At 47.3% G+C, this 14,704-nt stretch overlaps 1 protein-coding gene across 7 annotated transcripts in view; it reads right to left on the reverse strand.

Moving 5' to 3' along the window:
* Positions 1-14,704, reverse strand: part of Tenm2 (teneurin transmembrane protein 2) — a 1,236,531-nt gene that overhangs the window by 38,868 nt on the left and 1,182,959 nt on the right. For 5 of the 7 annotated variants that reach the window (XM_029545821.1, XM_021213950.2, XM_029545822.1 and 2 more), the window contains 6 exons: positions 14,190-14,210; positions 11,109-11,341; positions 8,454-8,608; positions 6,130-7,004; positions 2,401-2,576; positions 585-820 (listed from right to left, as the gene is read on the reverse strand). In XM_029545821.1, the coding sequence (XP_029401681.1) occupies positions 585-820; positions 2,401-2,576; positions 6,130-7,004; positions 8,454-8,608; positions 11,109-11,341; positions 14,190-14,210 (1,696 nt within the window). The remainder of the gene's footprint in view (positions 1-584; positions 821-2,400; positions 2,577-6,129; positions 7,005-8,453; positions 8,609-11,108; positions 11,342-14,189; positions 14,211-14,704) is intronic. The other 2 variants (XM_029545825.1, XM_029545820.1) reach the window with 1 other exon arrangement.

Genomic DNA, 14,704 nt, shown 5'->3' on the forward strand with positions numbered 1-14,704 from the left:
GCGTGTCTCAGTCAGCTTTTGCACAGATGTCCTCAAGAAGTATTTTTGTTAACTTTTCCAAGATGTATGTTAGGGCTGGTCAAGACTTCCTTCTGTCTATTTCTCTCTCTCTCTCTCTCTCTCTCTCTCTCTCTCTCTCTCTCTCTTTCTCTCTCTCTTGTGACCACATACTATCCCCAAGGGAGCTGTCTTCACATACCCTGTGATCATCCTCTGTATGCCATTTTTCAGAAGATCATCACTTCTTGGCTGTGAAGAGCACACTTTATACTTTTGTTCTTCCAGTATTTAGCAAATTACCAAGTGTGTGGTGGGAGCCAGCCTTGTATTGTCCAGATAGTGCATTTGGGGGTGAGAGGAGATGGCAGGTGCAGAAAGAAGACCAATACCTTCTCAGGGAGGCATCCGGTGCATCTCACCCAGACACTGCTGCCTGTCCATCTCAGGAAATGGAGAGATTGTCTCTTAAACCCACCTTCTGAAAGTGGAAAGGTGTTCCGGAGCCTGACGTTCCCTCTGCCCTGTGAGGAAGTGGCCTGTCCCCTCCGAGTTTGAAAAGGGCAAGAGTGGATGGACCCACTTACCCGAAGCTTCCTCCCAAAGACGGTGACTTTGCCTTTGATCTGTTCCTTCCTCAGGCGCCACTCGATGGAGTTCAGGCCATTCTCCATGGGCAGAGAGATGTTGCAGCGCCCGATGGTGGGGGTGATGGTGCCTGCGAGGACGTGGGGCTCGCTGTGGAAGCTGACAGCCATGCCGTTGGCGTACATCACCCGCAGGGTTCCGTTATTGCAGAGCTGGTAGCTGTTTCGCACTTGATCTGGAAGAACGTGAGTCGGGGGTGGGGGCAGGGAGAGAAATTATCCACTCGATTAGTCAGAAGAGAATAGAACCCCTATTTTTACAGGTTTCCATGGTACTTTGCAGCTGCCAGTCTGAGGCTGCCTTCAATTAGCACACACACAATGGAAAGGTGAGCAGAGAAGATGCTGCTGAACCATGGGAAGGAAAACATTATTAATATGTGGCACTCCAGAAATAATTATGCCGTGATATTTTTCTTTTTACTCACTGAAGACTATTAATAGCACCTTTAAACATTTAAAGATGTCTATTGCCTACACAATTTGTGTCAATCAAATCCCTGAACTTTAACATATATATTTTAGCTTATATGAAAAAAAAAATAAATGAAAGGCACACTACTTCAATTTTTTCCTCCCCTTTGGCCTATCATCTAACCCGAGGTTGATGGTCTAGCCACAGGTCAGATGCGCTGCAAAGCAAGCCCAGGGTTCAGCAGCACAGGGAAGGGAAAAACCTGCCTTCCCTTCATTTTGCAGCTGCCTGTATCACTATATTACCAAAGAACTTGGGAAACATACGCAGTGTGTGGTCGATAGAGACAGTAGGTGCGGATAATGTGTGTTTATCTTCCCAAATAGAATCTACACCAGTCAATCAGACTTCTGACCTTTTCCTGTACCAAAGAATCACACGCAGGAGCCCGCTTTTATAGGCACACTGTTTGCACATCAACTGGGAGAGGGAGCCAGGCTGGGCTGGCCCCTGAGATGCCAGCTTTGGGGGAGTGAGCAACGGTGTACCTGTCACTCAGTGACTCCGGCCATCATACAGAAGGACAGAATCTACATCATTAATCATCTGGCAGAGAGCAGAAGTAGAGCCATTGAAACAGGCTTTGCCGAGGGATAATAGTCTAGAAATGTCATCATTTATCTACGGAGACGACACTTTTATCCTTTGACAACTGGCTAGCCCACCGACATTATATCTTAATTAAAGGAAAAAAATTAATCTGCAAAATGCTGTTTCTTGCCAGCCTCTGTGCTTGTCCTGGACTGCAATAAAACGGAAACAATGCGTGGTCAGAGACCTTGGGGATCTGGGTCCTGGCAGGAGATTGCTCAAGAGCTTGGATCCCAGGCCAACCAACTCAACAAAAACATGTTTGCAGTAGAGAATCAGAATGGAATGATGAGACCAAAATCCAGTGGTAGCCCTGGAGAATAAACATTACTTGAGACAATAATGACACAGGTTGGAGTTTTAGAAGGTGAAGAGAAAAATGAAAAATAAGAAATGGGAAAAAAGTAGTTGGGGAATAAACTCAGATAGTTTTAGATATGTAACCTTTAGGTATGTTTTAGATAAGAAACCTTTAGTGAGAGGGTACGACATGCCCCTGTATCTGAGAGATTTATTTTTATTTTATCCCCCCCTCCCTGACCGTTTTCTGGAAGAGTGGGTTTGCTGTTGACATCTGAGTAAGACAGAGAGCTGAGGAATGTTTTGGATGTTTAGAAGTTCTCTCAGGTGAGGGATTGCTGGCTCTGGAGCTGCAGATAAGCTTGGAGCGGAGGCTGGCAGGGGCCTTACCTTGTACCACTGTATAGGAGGCCTCCACTGAGGACAGGTTGGTGATCACAGTGACGTCGTCATCACGGTTGGAGTTCTCAATGTCAATGGTGATGGATTTCTCCATTTCCCGGTGCAGACTGGTCACCACCCCCGTGGGGCGCGTCACATTGGTCAGGCGGCCCTCGTGGTCATAGCTGGAGGAAATAAACATGAGTTGGAAGCACAGTCTGTGGAGACAGGAGTTTCCTTGGCATTTAGACACACAGGAAGGCCAGAGCCATAGGGGCAGAGAAAGAGAGACCAGAGGGTGTGTGTGTGTGTGTGTGTGTGTGTGTGTGTGTCACGGACTGTGTGCCACACTGAAGTCGTGCTCTACCCAGACCTCCTCCTGCCCAGAGAGCAATGCTGTGTCTTTCTTGTGCCTGTTGATATCATTGATTTCAGTTCAGTGGAAACCTGGCCCTTCACAGGGCGTGCTCAACACTAACCTTCCTGAGCTGGTGGGAATAGCTACTTTATGTGTTTTGCAGAGCTACCAAGTCAATGCTCCCCAACTATCCACTCTATTGCGTCTCATCTCTGCTGAGCGAACCACGCTCTTATATATTTTTAAGTGCATACGCACACATGCATGCATGTGTGCACATGCCCATGAAAGACAGAAGAGAAGATAAGCTCCTCTAGAACTGGAGTTACAGGCAGTCGTGCGCTGCCCAGTGTGGATGCGGGGCACAGGACTTGAGTCCTGTACAACAGCAGCCAGTGCCCCCTTAATCACAGCACCGATTCTCCAGTCCCTAAACCACAGTTTGCCTCGGGCATTTGAGATCGTCCACGCCTTCGTCTTTTGCAGGGGGTCCCACCTCATCCCATCCCTCACCTTGTAGACCTCTCACAAGTCAGCCTGGGCCAAATGGCACCTCCATATCCTAGGTACAGCACCAATAACCTAGCTTGGTCATGCAGTTCCAAGTCAACCAAGCTCAGGTACTCTAGCCTGCCGGGAGACTCCCGGATCTCAGCTGTCCTCAGTATCCACGTCCGATCCACGCCATGATCACACTTGCCGCCTGCAAACTCCCTATAGAGAGTTCTTTATAGATGCATGTTGTCTTCACCCCTTTCTAAGTAGGTGGATATGGTTTCGCTGCTTCCAGTAGAGAGTACTTGCCCTCGCTCAACAACCGCTGTTCTTAGACTTTTTAGACGTTGGGGGAGGAAGATGGCTCTTCCCGTGGTCTGTATATGGAAGCCTCCGAGCTCTCCTGCACTGGCCTTTACAGTCAAGAGCGATGGGGAGGAGGATGGGACAGCGAGGCCTCTGCTTAGAGAACGTAAAAGGATGCACGTCTGGACCTCCAGCAGAGGGCCTGGGAAGAGACACTCAGTTGTCAGGTTCTGAGTGATGGGTCCAGTATGTGGGTGGGAATGAGGTTCTCCATGGAGGAGCCCATGGGGAAGCAGCGGGGGAAATCACTGATAAGACATAGAGGAATCAGGGGTACTTGGGATAGAGATCAGTCGAGGGATGACCTGGGGACTGTTACCCTTAGGGGGAGGAGGAAACTGAAGCTCTGTGGATGCTAAGCCACGGGGCCAGTGGGGTGGAGGTGGTGAGGGTGCCAGGAAGCTCAGTGAGCTGCCTGTTGTCTCTCTTCCGTCCCTTGCCTGGGGCAGTATGCCCTGGAAACCCAGTCTTGTTAGCATCTAGTTTTTGTTGAGCTTCTGAATGCCAATCTTTGCTGATTTCTAAAGTTATCTAAAGCTAACAATGGATACCCACAACTCCTGAGCAGCTGATGTTACCATCCGACAGATGTGAACACAGGTGCTCAGGGAGGTTGAGAAACTTGTCCAATGCCAACAGGAAGCACATATGAGAGTGGGCATCCACACCACTGCCTCCCTGATGCCGAGGCTGGGGGCTTTCCTGGTAAGCCCGGTTCTGTCCCACGGAAGGCTGTGCAGTTTGACACTCCTTCTAAGGTGGACTGTGGCCAGGATATTCTGTCTGGACTCAATAGTCTGCAACTGGGGAAATTTTAATTCCAAGGCTGGGACTTCCTGGAACATTCTGGAACATCTCACTGAAGCGCAGACCACAGACTATAGTTTTCTTCATTTCTGTTAATCTCCTTCTGCAATCACTGTGTGTGTTCACCTGGACCTTACACCCCTGACAGGAAGTGTAGCTTGTATCTGAGTTTTTCCTTGGGATCCTAAGGAAAATTTGTCTGTGTCAATCTATCCACAACGGAAAATTTGGATGTTTGGATCTACTCACGTTCCCAAGCATATCAAATTAAAAGAGAAAACGTGAATCAGTTTCACTGTAACTCTTGAACAAATATTAAAAAAAAAAAAAAAAGAATCAAGTGTATGTTTTCATTTGGCTGGGACCTTTGGCAACAGGCTGTCTCCAATTAAAGAGCTCATTTCTGTGGGATGCCTACACCCGAATTTCAGAACTGGACTCCAACCTAGGCCTAATTCAGGAGGACCTCCTTCACCCCAGCCTCTGCTCTTCACTCAAGAGATTTAATAGCTATTATGTCCATGTCTTGGATCATTTGATAAAACCGTTGCCAGAAGGAAGTGTCCGGGAGGTTTATGGATTAAAGCCTTAACCCAACTGTGCTGAGAACCAAAGGTGACATACAGATGGTCCCCACAGAGGAAAAGAACACTGGGCTAGTGAAGGATGACCAAGTACCAGCACCTTGAAGGATGTGAAGCTGCTCAGAAGTCCCCATAAGCCCCAAGAAGGAAGACAGGACCAGGCAAACAATTCTGCAACGCAGTAAAACTGCCAGCAGGTGGCGACAGCTTCCTTTGCATTCTCCCAAACACACCAGCATACAAACAGGAAGCGAACATTGTTGATTTAAGCGCGATCAACAATGAAGTCTTCTTTTTTCTTGTCCCACCCACCTCCATCTCTCTGTGGTATTTCCTCTCTAACTTACTAAATTCTCAGCTGGCAGCAACACGGAAAGCAAGCCAGGACTTCTAATGTCTAACGTTCGCTCACTGCTGTGGAGAGAGCCCAGACGCTGACAAATTCCATTCAGTCTCCAGCAGGTCATTGGGGACTCAGGCTTAGTAGCTTCCTCCAGCCAGCATCTCTTAGGTTAATACCCGCAGCAGCAGGTTTGCTTGACCAAAGCCGCTTCAGGAGCTGGGGAAAACAGCTTTTTGGCAAAGCAAACGGTAGAACTATTAAGTATGAGATAATTGTTAGGGGAAATATGGCCAGCCCTCACATCTTTTAATATACCTAGCACTTTATCTGTATTGATCTGCTTCTGCTAAAGAGGAAATTCAGAGTTTATCTACCTGTCTGTGCAATCAAGTGTGTTGCTGGACCTATTGTTAAATCACAGAAGCCCCGCTGGGACCCTCCCTCTTCGTTTCTAATTTCCGCACCCATGGCAAACATGAATAATCAGTGGGGTTAATCAGCACTTTATCTCCCAGGTGCTGTGCGTGTCCAATATCCTGAAGTTTGAACGGCAAGCAGACAACGGGAATTCCCAATGCTGGCAGGGAGAATGCTCAATATCAGAGGCCCGACAGAGCAAATCATTTAGGAGTCAGGAGAAGGGACATGAATATCCTGCAGCTATAAGAAGTCATTAGAGTTAGCAAGACGTGACTAGGCAGTTTTAAAGACGATGTGAATGGTTCATCTGGATGCCAGCTAGAGGAGGGGAGAACTCTGTAGAGACTGGTCAAAAGCCTACTTACTCATAAAAAGTTGTCCATCCGGTTTCATCACTCTTGGTGGCTAGGAGTCCAGTGTTCCCATCATAAGTCATGAGGCCCAGCTCCAGGTTCTGAGTGGACACGGCTTTGAGGCCTCCATTGGTGCCCACGGTAAGGGTGATGATCTGATTATCGGGCATGAGCAGGTGGCGGGGCATGCCACTGCTGTCCCGGCGGATCTTTAGGGAATTCCCGTTGTTGTCAATCAACTCGGTGACGTCATTGTCGGCGCTGTATGTGAAATTGTACAAGTACTCCCCAGTCACCAGGCTCACAGTGTACTGATGGATACCATCAGCATTGAACACGTATAATTCCTGTTCTCCCGGAGATGCAGCCTCATACTGGTTGAATGCGTTAAGAACAGGTTTATTTTTGCTGACCGCCCTGATCCGGATATTCCCAAGGTCCGCAATGTAGATGGTGCCATCCGGAGCCACGGCTAAGGAGGACGGCGAGTTCAGGATGGCGTCCGTGGCGTAAGCGTCATCTCCCGAGTAGCAGATGCAGTTGACATCGTTTTTGCAGTCACAGTCTGAGGCCGCCCCGGCTAAGAGGCAGATCTCTCCATTGGTGGTGACTTGGCGTAGACGGTTGATCTTCTTCTCGTCCGTCTCGGTGATGTAGAGCACCCCCGTGTGAGAAATGGCAATGGCACTGGCTGACTCCAGCGCAGAGTGGATGGCAAGTTTGCTGAGCGAGTAGTCGATGCCGGGAACCTGGCAGTGCATAGGCCGCCCCGCGATGATGCTGACCTGGTGGTTCTCCGTGATCCGTAGGATGACGTTGTTCTCCAGAACGTACAGGGAGTTGTCCATGGGGTTGACGGCGAGGTCTGTCGGCCATTCTAGACGGACCTGCACACGACAGAGGGCATTTCAAGAACAGCCTCGAACATGTTGATTTTATTCGTCTAGGAGAAAATGACTTAGCTTTTAAAAATATTTATTTTATTTTTTCTGTGTGAATGCTTTCCCTGCTTGCATGTGGGAACCTCATGCGTGCCTGGTCAGAAAGGGTAAGGCCTTGGATCCCTTGAAACTGGAGTTACAGATGATTGTAACCCACCGCATGGATGGTGGGACTTGAACCCAAGTCTTCCTCAAGAACAAAAAGCCCCTGCTTGAGGCATCTCTCCAGCACCAACTTAGCCTTTAAGTAGCAAGCTGTACTAGGAGCGCTCATCACTGAACCATTTGCCTGAGCTGGCTGTTTATGACAGAGAGGAGGGGAGCATGGGACAGACTCTGCGTTCAGTTTCATCTGTCTTGACTCGATCCTGGCAGCTCTAGCCACACCACTGTTTTTCAGTGCCAGATGACTAACCAGGGCCACAACCATCCAATGCGGTTGTACAGGTAGATAAATGCATAAGGGACCAAGGCAATTCAGCCCAGCGTCAGCTCTGCGAGCCATGGGTCAGGGAACGCTGTGTTCATTTAGAGTAGACACATTTGTCTAAGTTGGAAAAAAGCAACCATGTGGCTTGGAAGGTGGCCCTAGCCCAAGAACAGACAAAGAACAGGCTGGCTAACAAACTACAACTTGAGTGTTTGAAAAAAAAGAGAAACGAACAAAGCCAAGTCAAATATATTCTTCCTCGGTGGAATTTGAAATAATTAAAAAAAAAAAAAAATCTTAGTAGCAAGTTGTCAGTTTGTTGGGAAATTCGAGTTCAAATTTATGAGTTTGACCAAGAGTTGAAAAGACTCTCACAGGCCTAGTGAGCATGCATGTTAGCCTCTTTGAACGAACGCTGCACATTTGAGGAGCCCGTGGGCCTCTGCCACTGTAGGAGACCTGACGAAACACACACATCGGAGAATGGTTGAGGAGGGCCTGGCTCTAGTAACTACTACACAAGGTGGAGGTTTATATAGTGAAGATGCGATCATTCCAGATTAACAGGGAAGTTCTGATTGACGTGTAACACCAAACCGTACAGTCTCAAATCTTTGAGAATGATGGAGATGAGAGATAATTATACAGTGGTTCCTACCCTGTAATCTGCTACAGCTAGAGTGTGCTGCCAGGTTTGCTTCTTAGAGTAGAAGTGCCCTCTCTGTTCTCCCTCTCCCTCTCCCTCCCCCCCTCTATCCTAACTATCTCCTTTCTGTTGCCTCTTTCTCTTTTCTCTTTCTCCCCCCCCTCTCTTTTTTACCGTGCACTTTTCATATTGATGTCTCCTCTACCTCGATTCTTCCCCAGATGCGTTCAGAGCGCATGCTCCCAACTCACATTGGAACACGAGGGAACTACGGGCTGAGATCTAGGAGTTGGCTAAGGATGAGAATAAAGAGTCCCACCTGGGCCACATCCATGCTAGAGTCACAGCTCAGTGGTCGGACAGCTGTGAGGTCATTGGAGCCCAGCAGGGTAGAGATGATTCCGTTTTGGTCGACCTTCCGGATCATGGTGGCATCGACAAAGTACATAAGCCCATTCTTGTCTACTGCGATACCTGGGGAAGGAAGCAGCGTGGGGTGTATTTTTTCTGACAGGAGGATGGTTTGTGGAGGAGATGGGACATGCCCTACTCTGGGCATGATGTGCTTGGACCAGGAACCTTCCTGGGATGAGCAAGCATCCTCAGAACAGTCCTTTAAAGGCACACTTCTCAAGGACACCGTGCTGTGCTGTGCACAGTTCTCAGGGTGCTAGCTATATTCCTGCCAACCAATGACGTCACCTTGGGCTGAAGAGGAACCAGAGTTGAGAGTGAATGTGGAAAGAGCCCTGACTCTGCTCTCTGGTAAGACGAGAGTTATTACCAAAGTCCATTGCTCTGGGAAATGATTGGTAGTGTATGAGTCAGGTACCCTTCACCACTAACTGTGACAGCGAGGCTGAGAGACAGCGAGGCTTTCAGCCACAAACTCCCAATTCAAAAATGTATCCTCCAGGAAGAATTCCCAATTAAGCCTTGACTCCAATCAGCACTTCAGTGCCCCTGGGGACACAGAGCCCTAGCATTTCCCTGTCGCAGCAGGACTGATAAGACACAGACTGCATCTTCTATTTCTTTTGCGTTTTTTCATTTCAGTGCCCAAATACAAGGCTTGGCATCCTTAATCCATGCTGCAGGCTGCTTGCACAGTAGCTAAAAATGCTAACAAGACTTAGACCCTGATATGATTACTCCTTAATCCCAAGCATCTTTAGTCCTTTCGAATAGACACACGTCGATCCCAAGAACTCCCCAGGACACGAATCAGGCAAATAATACCCATGCTTTCTTAAAAACTTCATTATTTATTTAATGTGTGTGCGTGTGTGTGTGTGTGTGTGTGTGTGTTGTGTGTATGTTTTTAATGTGTGCATATGCATGTAGGGGCCAGAGGTTGATGTCGGGGTGCTCTGCCATTTATTTTTTGAGATAGGGGCTTTTATTGAACCCAGAACCTGCTGATTGATGTAAAAAGGGATATCCCCCTGTCTCTGCCTCTTTGGTGTAGGGAATTACAGGTATGCAACTTGTGCATACCTGGAAAGAAAGGAAGGAAGGAAGGAAGGAAGGAAGGAAGGAAGGAAGAAAGAAAGAAAGAAAGAAAGAAAGAAAGAAAGAAAGAAAGAAAGAAAGAAAGAATGAATGTAAGTGCTGGGGACCTGAACACTTTACTAAGTGAGACATCGATCCAGCCCTCCTCCAATTCATTCATTCATTCATATTCTCTCTCTCTCTCTCTCTCTCTCTCTCTCTCTCTCTCTNCTCCTCTCAAAGCTCGTGGACAATTTAATTAGAGTTTAGAAGACAAATACCCAAGGCAGGGAAGTGGCAAACTCAGCAGCTGCCTGGAGGAGGAGGCTGGAGAAGAGCATGAGGAAGCCATGCTATTTAACTCAAGGCAGCCCAGAGGCCAGCCACGGGTTAGATAAGGGAGCCCTTGGCAGGGAGGGCAGCTTTAGAGAAAAACTAAGAGTCCAAAGTAGCAGATACTTAGGTTCCTGCCTGGTTCTGGAAGAAAAAGACAGGAGACAAGAAACAGGCCGTTACGTCTTTCTGAGTCAGGGCTCAGAAAGGCAGACAGCCCCAAGGGAACCTCATGGTGGCTTGTGATGACTGCACCAGGGGCTGGGAATTCTGGAAAAGGAAAGTCCACTATATCACTCAAGGGCTAATTATTCCTCCTGTCCCCTTTAGTGTGGCTCTTCCTGAGGGAGACTCCCTTGGCCAGGAGACCAGCTAGACCAACCAGATTAAGCTAAGGAGGAAGACAAGGGCATGCATCTTTCTAGAGCAGAGGCTCTCAATTTGTGGGTCGTGACCCCTTTCTGGGGATGGGGGTTCGAATGACCCTTTTACAGGAGTCACTTAAGACCATCAGAAAACATAGATATTTACACTATGATTGGTAACAGCAGCAAAATTACAGTTGTGAAGTAGCAACAAAATTAATTTTATGGAGGGGGGTGGGTCACCACAACGGGAAGGAACTGTAATTAAAGGGTCACAGCATTAGGAAGGTTGGGGACCACCTAGCTAGAGGTAGATTGCATTCTTTCGGCTAAGAGGAAAGAGCTTTACCTCACTGAGCACCTGCCCCTCTGTTCTTAGCTGCTACAGTTTTCTTCGGCATTTGCAACATGACCCCCATGGTGCCCCAGACTTTGGATACACTAGTCTAACATCCAAGTCTGGCACGGTGGAAGTCCTTGGGCCCTGTTGTTTCCCTAGCCTCTACAGCTGCTTCTGACATGTGGATCTAACACTGCCTTCTGGTCCTTTGTGACTAGCAGCCAGAGAGCCCAGGTGTAGACTACCATGTTTCTGTAAGTGGTATATGAGGGTGGTAAAGTTTACTTTAAGAAATAAGCTTAAAGGCACCTATATACACCCAGAAGCCTCAACAATAAATGATCTTAGGAAAAAACCCAAAAACGGTCTTTAGGTTACATGGATTTGCTCAGCTTGCGACAGGCTCTGTGCGGGGTAGAGAGGTCTCTCGCTCTGTGGTCTTTACCTCTAGGGCTCATCAGGGTGGCGTCCACAGCCTTCCCTCCATCCCCACAGCGGGCTTCATCAAAGGGTAGACATTGTTCACCAGTCCCTGCCACAACTTCCGAATTTCCAGCCAGGTCTTTGGCTCCGCTCAGAGACTTGACTCGGTAGATTCGGCGACTGTTGGTGTCAGAGACGTAGAGGGAGCCGGTCACGGGGTCCACAGCCAAGTAATACTTGTGTCCCGGGCTGTTGCTTTAGGAGAAGCACAGAGAGAAAAGAAGGGACTGTGCAGCTGGCCTCTGGGGTCAGAGGTGACTCTTAACCTTCTTAGTTTCTTTTCATCTCAGTGACTTAGTGACACCCTGAGATACATTTCAACACATCATGGCTTCCAGATACTCATCTCGTGATTTAGGCTTAAGCTTCTCATACTATCTTGGGTTTCAAGTGTTCCTATCAAAGTAACAGAATGTTGCTTCATTTAACTGGCACAAAAGACCCCTTCCAGCCCTGCCTGTTCTAGAGCGAGGAGAGCCACTCAATGCCAGCTTCATGTGTTTCCCTTGGGATTTAGGAAGCCAGTCCCAGGACAGTGTTCTCTTTTTCATCTATGCCTCCACAAGACCTCCAAGGTCACGAACAGTGGAGCAACCTGGAGTTTTCTAGGCTTACAATGACTCGCTCCCCAGAGCTACCCCCAGTTCTTGGCCTTAGTGCTGACTGTCTCCTAGCATCTATGCAAACGACGCTGGCATTTAGTGCAAAGTGTCCTTAACGTGCCACCGTGCACTTGATCCTGGCCAAGCCAGCAGCCGGCATCTGAGTTACCAGGGCAGGAGATGTAGTTTTCAAGTGCTAACACCAAGGTCACAGGTGTGAGTCCCGAGTCTCCCCGGAGATTAATCCCTTATGTGTGTGGGAAGTAGATCAGGAGGTCCTGGGCCCTGGGGCCTGCGTGTCTTCTCTGCCATGCCTCTCAGTGTCTTCTGTGGGTCTAGCCAGAATGGAGCAAGACTGGGAGAAGTGGCTCAGGATTAAGACATGGGACATGTCTGACTCAAACCCAGCTGGGGACCTCGAAATGAGTGTTTGGCAGCAGCCTTTTTACTGGGGAAATGACAACACGGAATCTGATTTTTGCTAATGGTCCTTCTGGCTCAAAAGTGGTAACTGTCCCCTTTGTAGTGTCTTCTCATGGGACCAGAAAGAGTGTTCACAGCACTCCAATGTTGATTATTCAAACATTCCCTGTCTCCTGGGGGGTAGTGGTGTGTGCCACTCTCTGACCCAGTGGGTGGGTTTCACATGAGTGGAATGAGTGAAGGCCCTTTTGTCCAGGTTTTTTTTTTTTTTTTTTTTTTTTCAGGAATATTCTGGAATGATGGGAGGAGAGGGGTTGAAGAGGTGAAGGGGGAGCTTGTGTGTCCTGTGGACATTAGCTGGTAAATTACTAATTAAATTAGTAATTTCTTGCCTGATTTAGGAAAAAAAGAGTCAGGAAGCTATTTTTAGGAACTATTTGTACGTTGAGGCCATCTTTACCTCCTGCTATTAGGACTGGTAATTGAACTGGAAGTCAAGGTCTTTTGAAAGAGTGGGCTTCTCTGTTGTTTTTGTTTTGTTTTGTTTTGTTTTGTTTCCCTTTCCCTTCTCTGTCCCTTGGTTTTCTGCCCCTCCCTTTTTTGGCCAAGTCACCAGAGAATATCCATATATGCAAAACAAATTAGGGCAGAAAGGGGAAACCCATGCCATTTTTTAATTAGATGCTGCACCCTCTTACTAAATGAACAGTAGCTGGCATGATCCTCAGGAAGATCAAGGCTCTGCACATCTGTGCCCACGTCTGAGCAAGATAATTAATTCTGGACTTTCTAGGGAACCCGATCTGAGGAGGCTCTTCCAAATCTCTGGCATAGGAGCTGACAGGTGGGGTTAGCGGTTGCTTGGGGAGACCATTCTTTGGGTAGTCTTTCTAACCAAGATTCTCAGAGAACAGGAGGAACAATGGAAAGCTGGGCTCCATTATGGGGGCCATGGTGAGGAGCAAACATGGCTGGCCTGTGGGTTTCCAGGAAGGGGGAGTCTTTGGGGGACATTTCTAGTCTTTGGGACAATTTAGCTGAATTGGAGTATCTGTCACCAGTCAATTTGGGGGAGTTTCAAGATTACAAAGGCAGAGATTTTTTTTTCCTTCCCTACAAATGGCTGTCCCTTTGAGCATAATGATACCAGGTAATTTGATTATTATTATTTTTTTCTCAATTCTGACCCATTGTCTCTAAGGGTCTCATGGTTGGCGTTTTCCGCCGGGTGGAGACAGCCTTCGTTAGTTGCCCTTCTCCTTGCCTCCAGGAAGCCAGGGCATCTTTTCTAACAGAATACTCAGGCTTTCGTCTGCTTCACTATAGGGTTCATGTGCATGTGCATACATGTGTGTTGTGCATTTGACATGTGGATTCTACCAATATGGTTTCAAATAACCTGAAATCTGCACCTCAGCAGAGGCCCATGAGACAAAAAGTACTTGGTCTATAGCTTTTATATTACTCAAGAGTGATTTAACTTCATAATGATTCTCCATGTACCTAACTGCTGGATTCATTCTGACCAGCAGATTGGCAATTAACTTGTATGTGTGTGTGTGTGTGTGTGTGTGTGTGTGTGTGTGGTGTTTAAATGACCACATATCTAGGGGAAAATCATTAATGAGTTGAAAATGAGTTTTTGACCCGTTTCCAGTTCATTAAAGCTTTTGTGAACCCAGTCCAGCATTTACAAAAGCCCGAAGTTTGCCTCAACTGTTTAGACCAATTATGGACCGCACTGAGCGGCCAGGACAGAGGTTCACTGAGGGTTCATTATCATGATCTCACATCTCCCAGAAATTCTAATTACTGTCAGCTTATTTGGTTGCTTTTTGACTGCATTTCATAATTGCAAAAGCTTATCATATCCACAACACACAATTAGCACATAAAAAAGTTACTGTATTTGGTACATAAAAATATACAATGTTACACAAGAAGCACAAAACAAGAAAGCAAACACAAGGAACAAACGAACCATAGCAAATTATATGGGAAAGAGTTCTTCATCTTACCTATGTTTAAACTCTTTATTTCTTTATAGAAAGAAAACAGAAGGAAAAAAGAACAAACAGTTAGCCGAGGAATTGATGATAATGCAAACATAACATTTTTCTTTGTTTCTTGTAGAAAGGACCTCCCCCGCCCAAGCCATCTTTTTCATTTTTTTTTTTTTTTTCCCTTTCTAACTGACAGTTTCTGGCTCAGTTACTTGGGCAGAATCCCTAGGTTTAGACTCCTCCTGGTCACTGGGGAATATGCACAAAGGAGTGTTTGGAGTCTCTGACAGGCCAGGTGGCTGTCATGGGACACAGGTAGCAACAGGTGAGACAGGACTTCTGGCTGATGAAGTGATGGCAGGTGGGTTGTCTCAGGGGAAGACACCTGTTGATTAGGAATGGTTTTTCTGTGAGTGCAGTGGTGAAGGATTCGGAAGCCAAACTCAAGTTCAGCTGTCAAGAGCTCTGCGATTGATTTGTAATGTCCGGGTGTGGAATTCCTGGGTGTGGAAAGGGTATAGGTTTACGTG

This window comes from Mus pahari, chromosome 14 (assembly GCF_900095145.1).
Source record: "Mus pahari chromosome 14, PAHARI_EIJ_v1.1, whole genome shotgun sequence".
Taxonomy (NCBI): domain Eukaryota; kingdom Metazoa; phylum Chordata; class Mammalia; order Rodentia; family Muridae; genus Mus; species Mus pahari.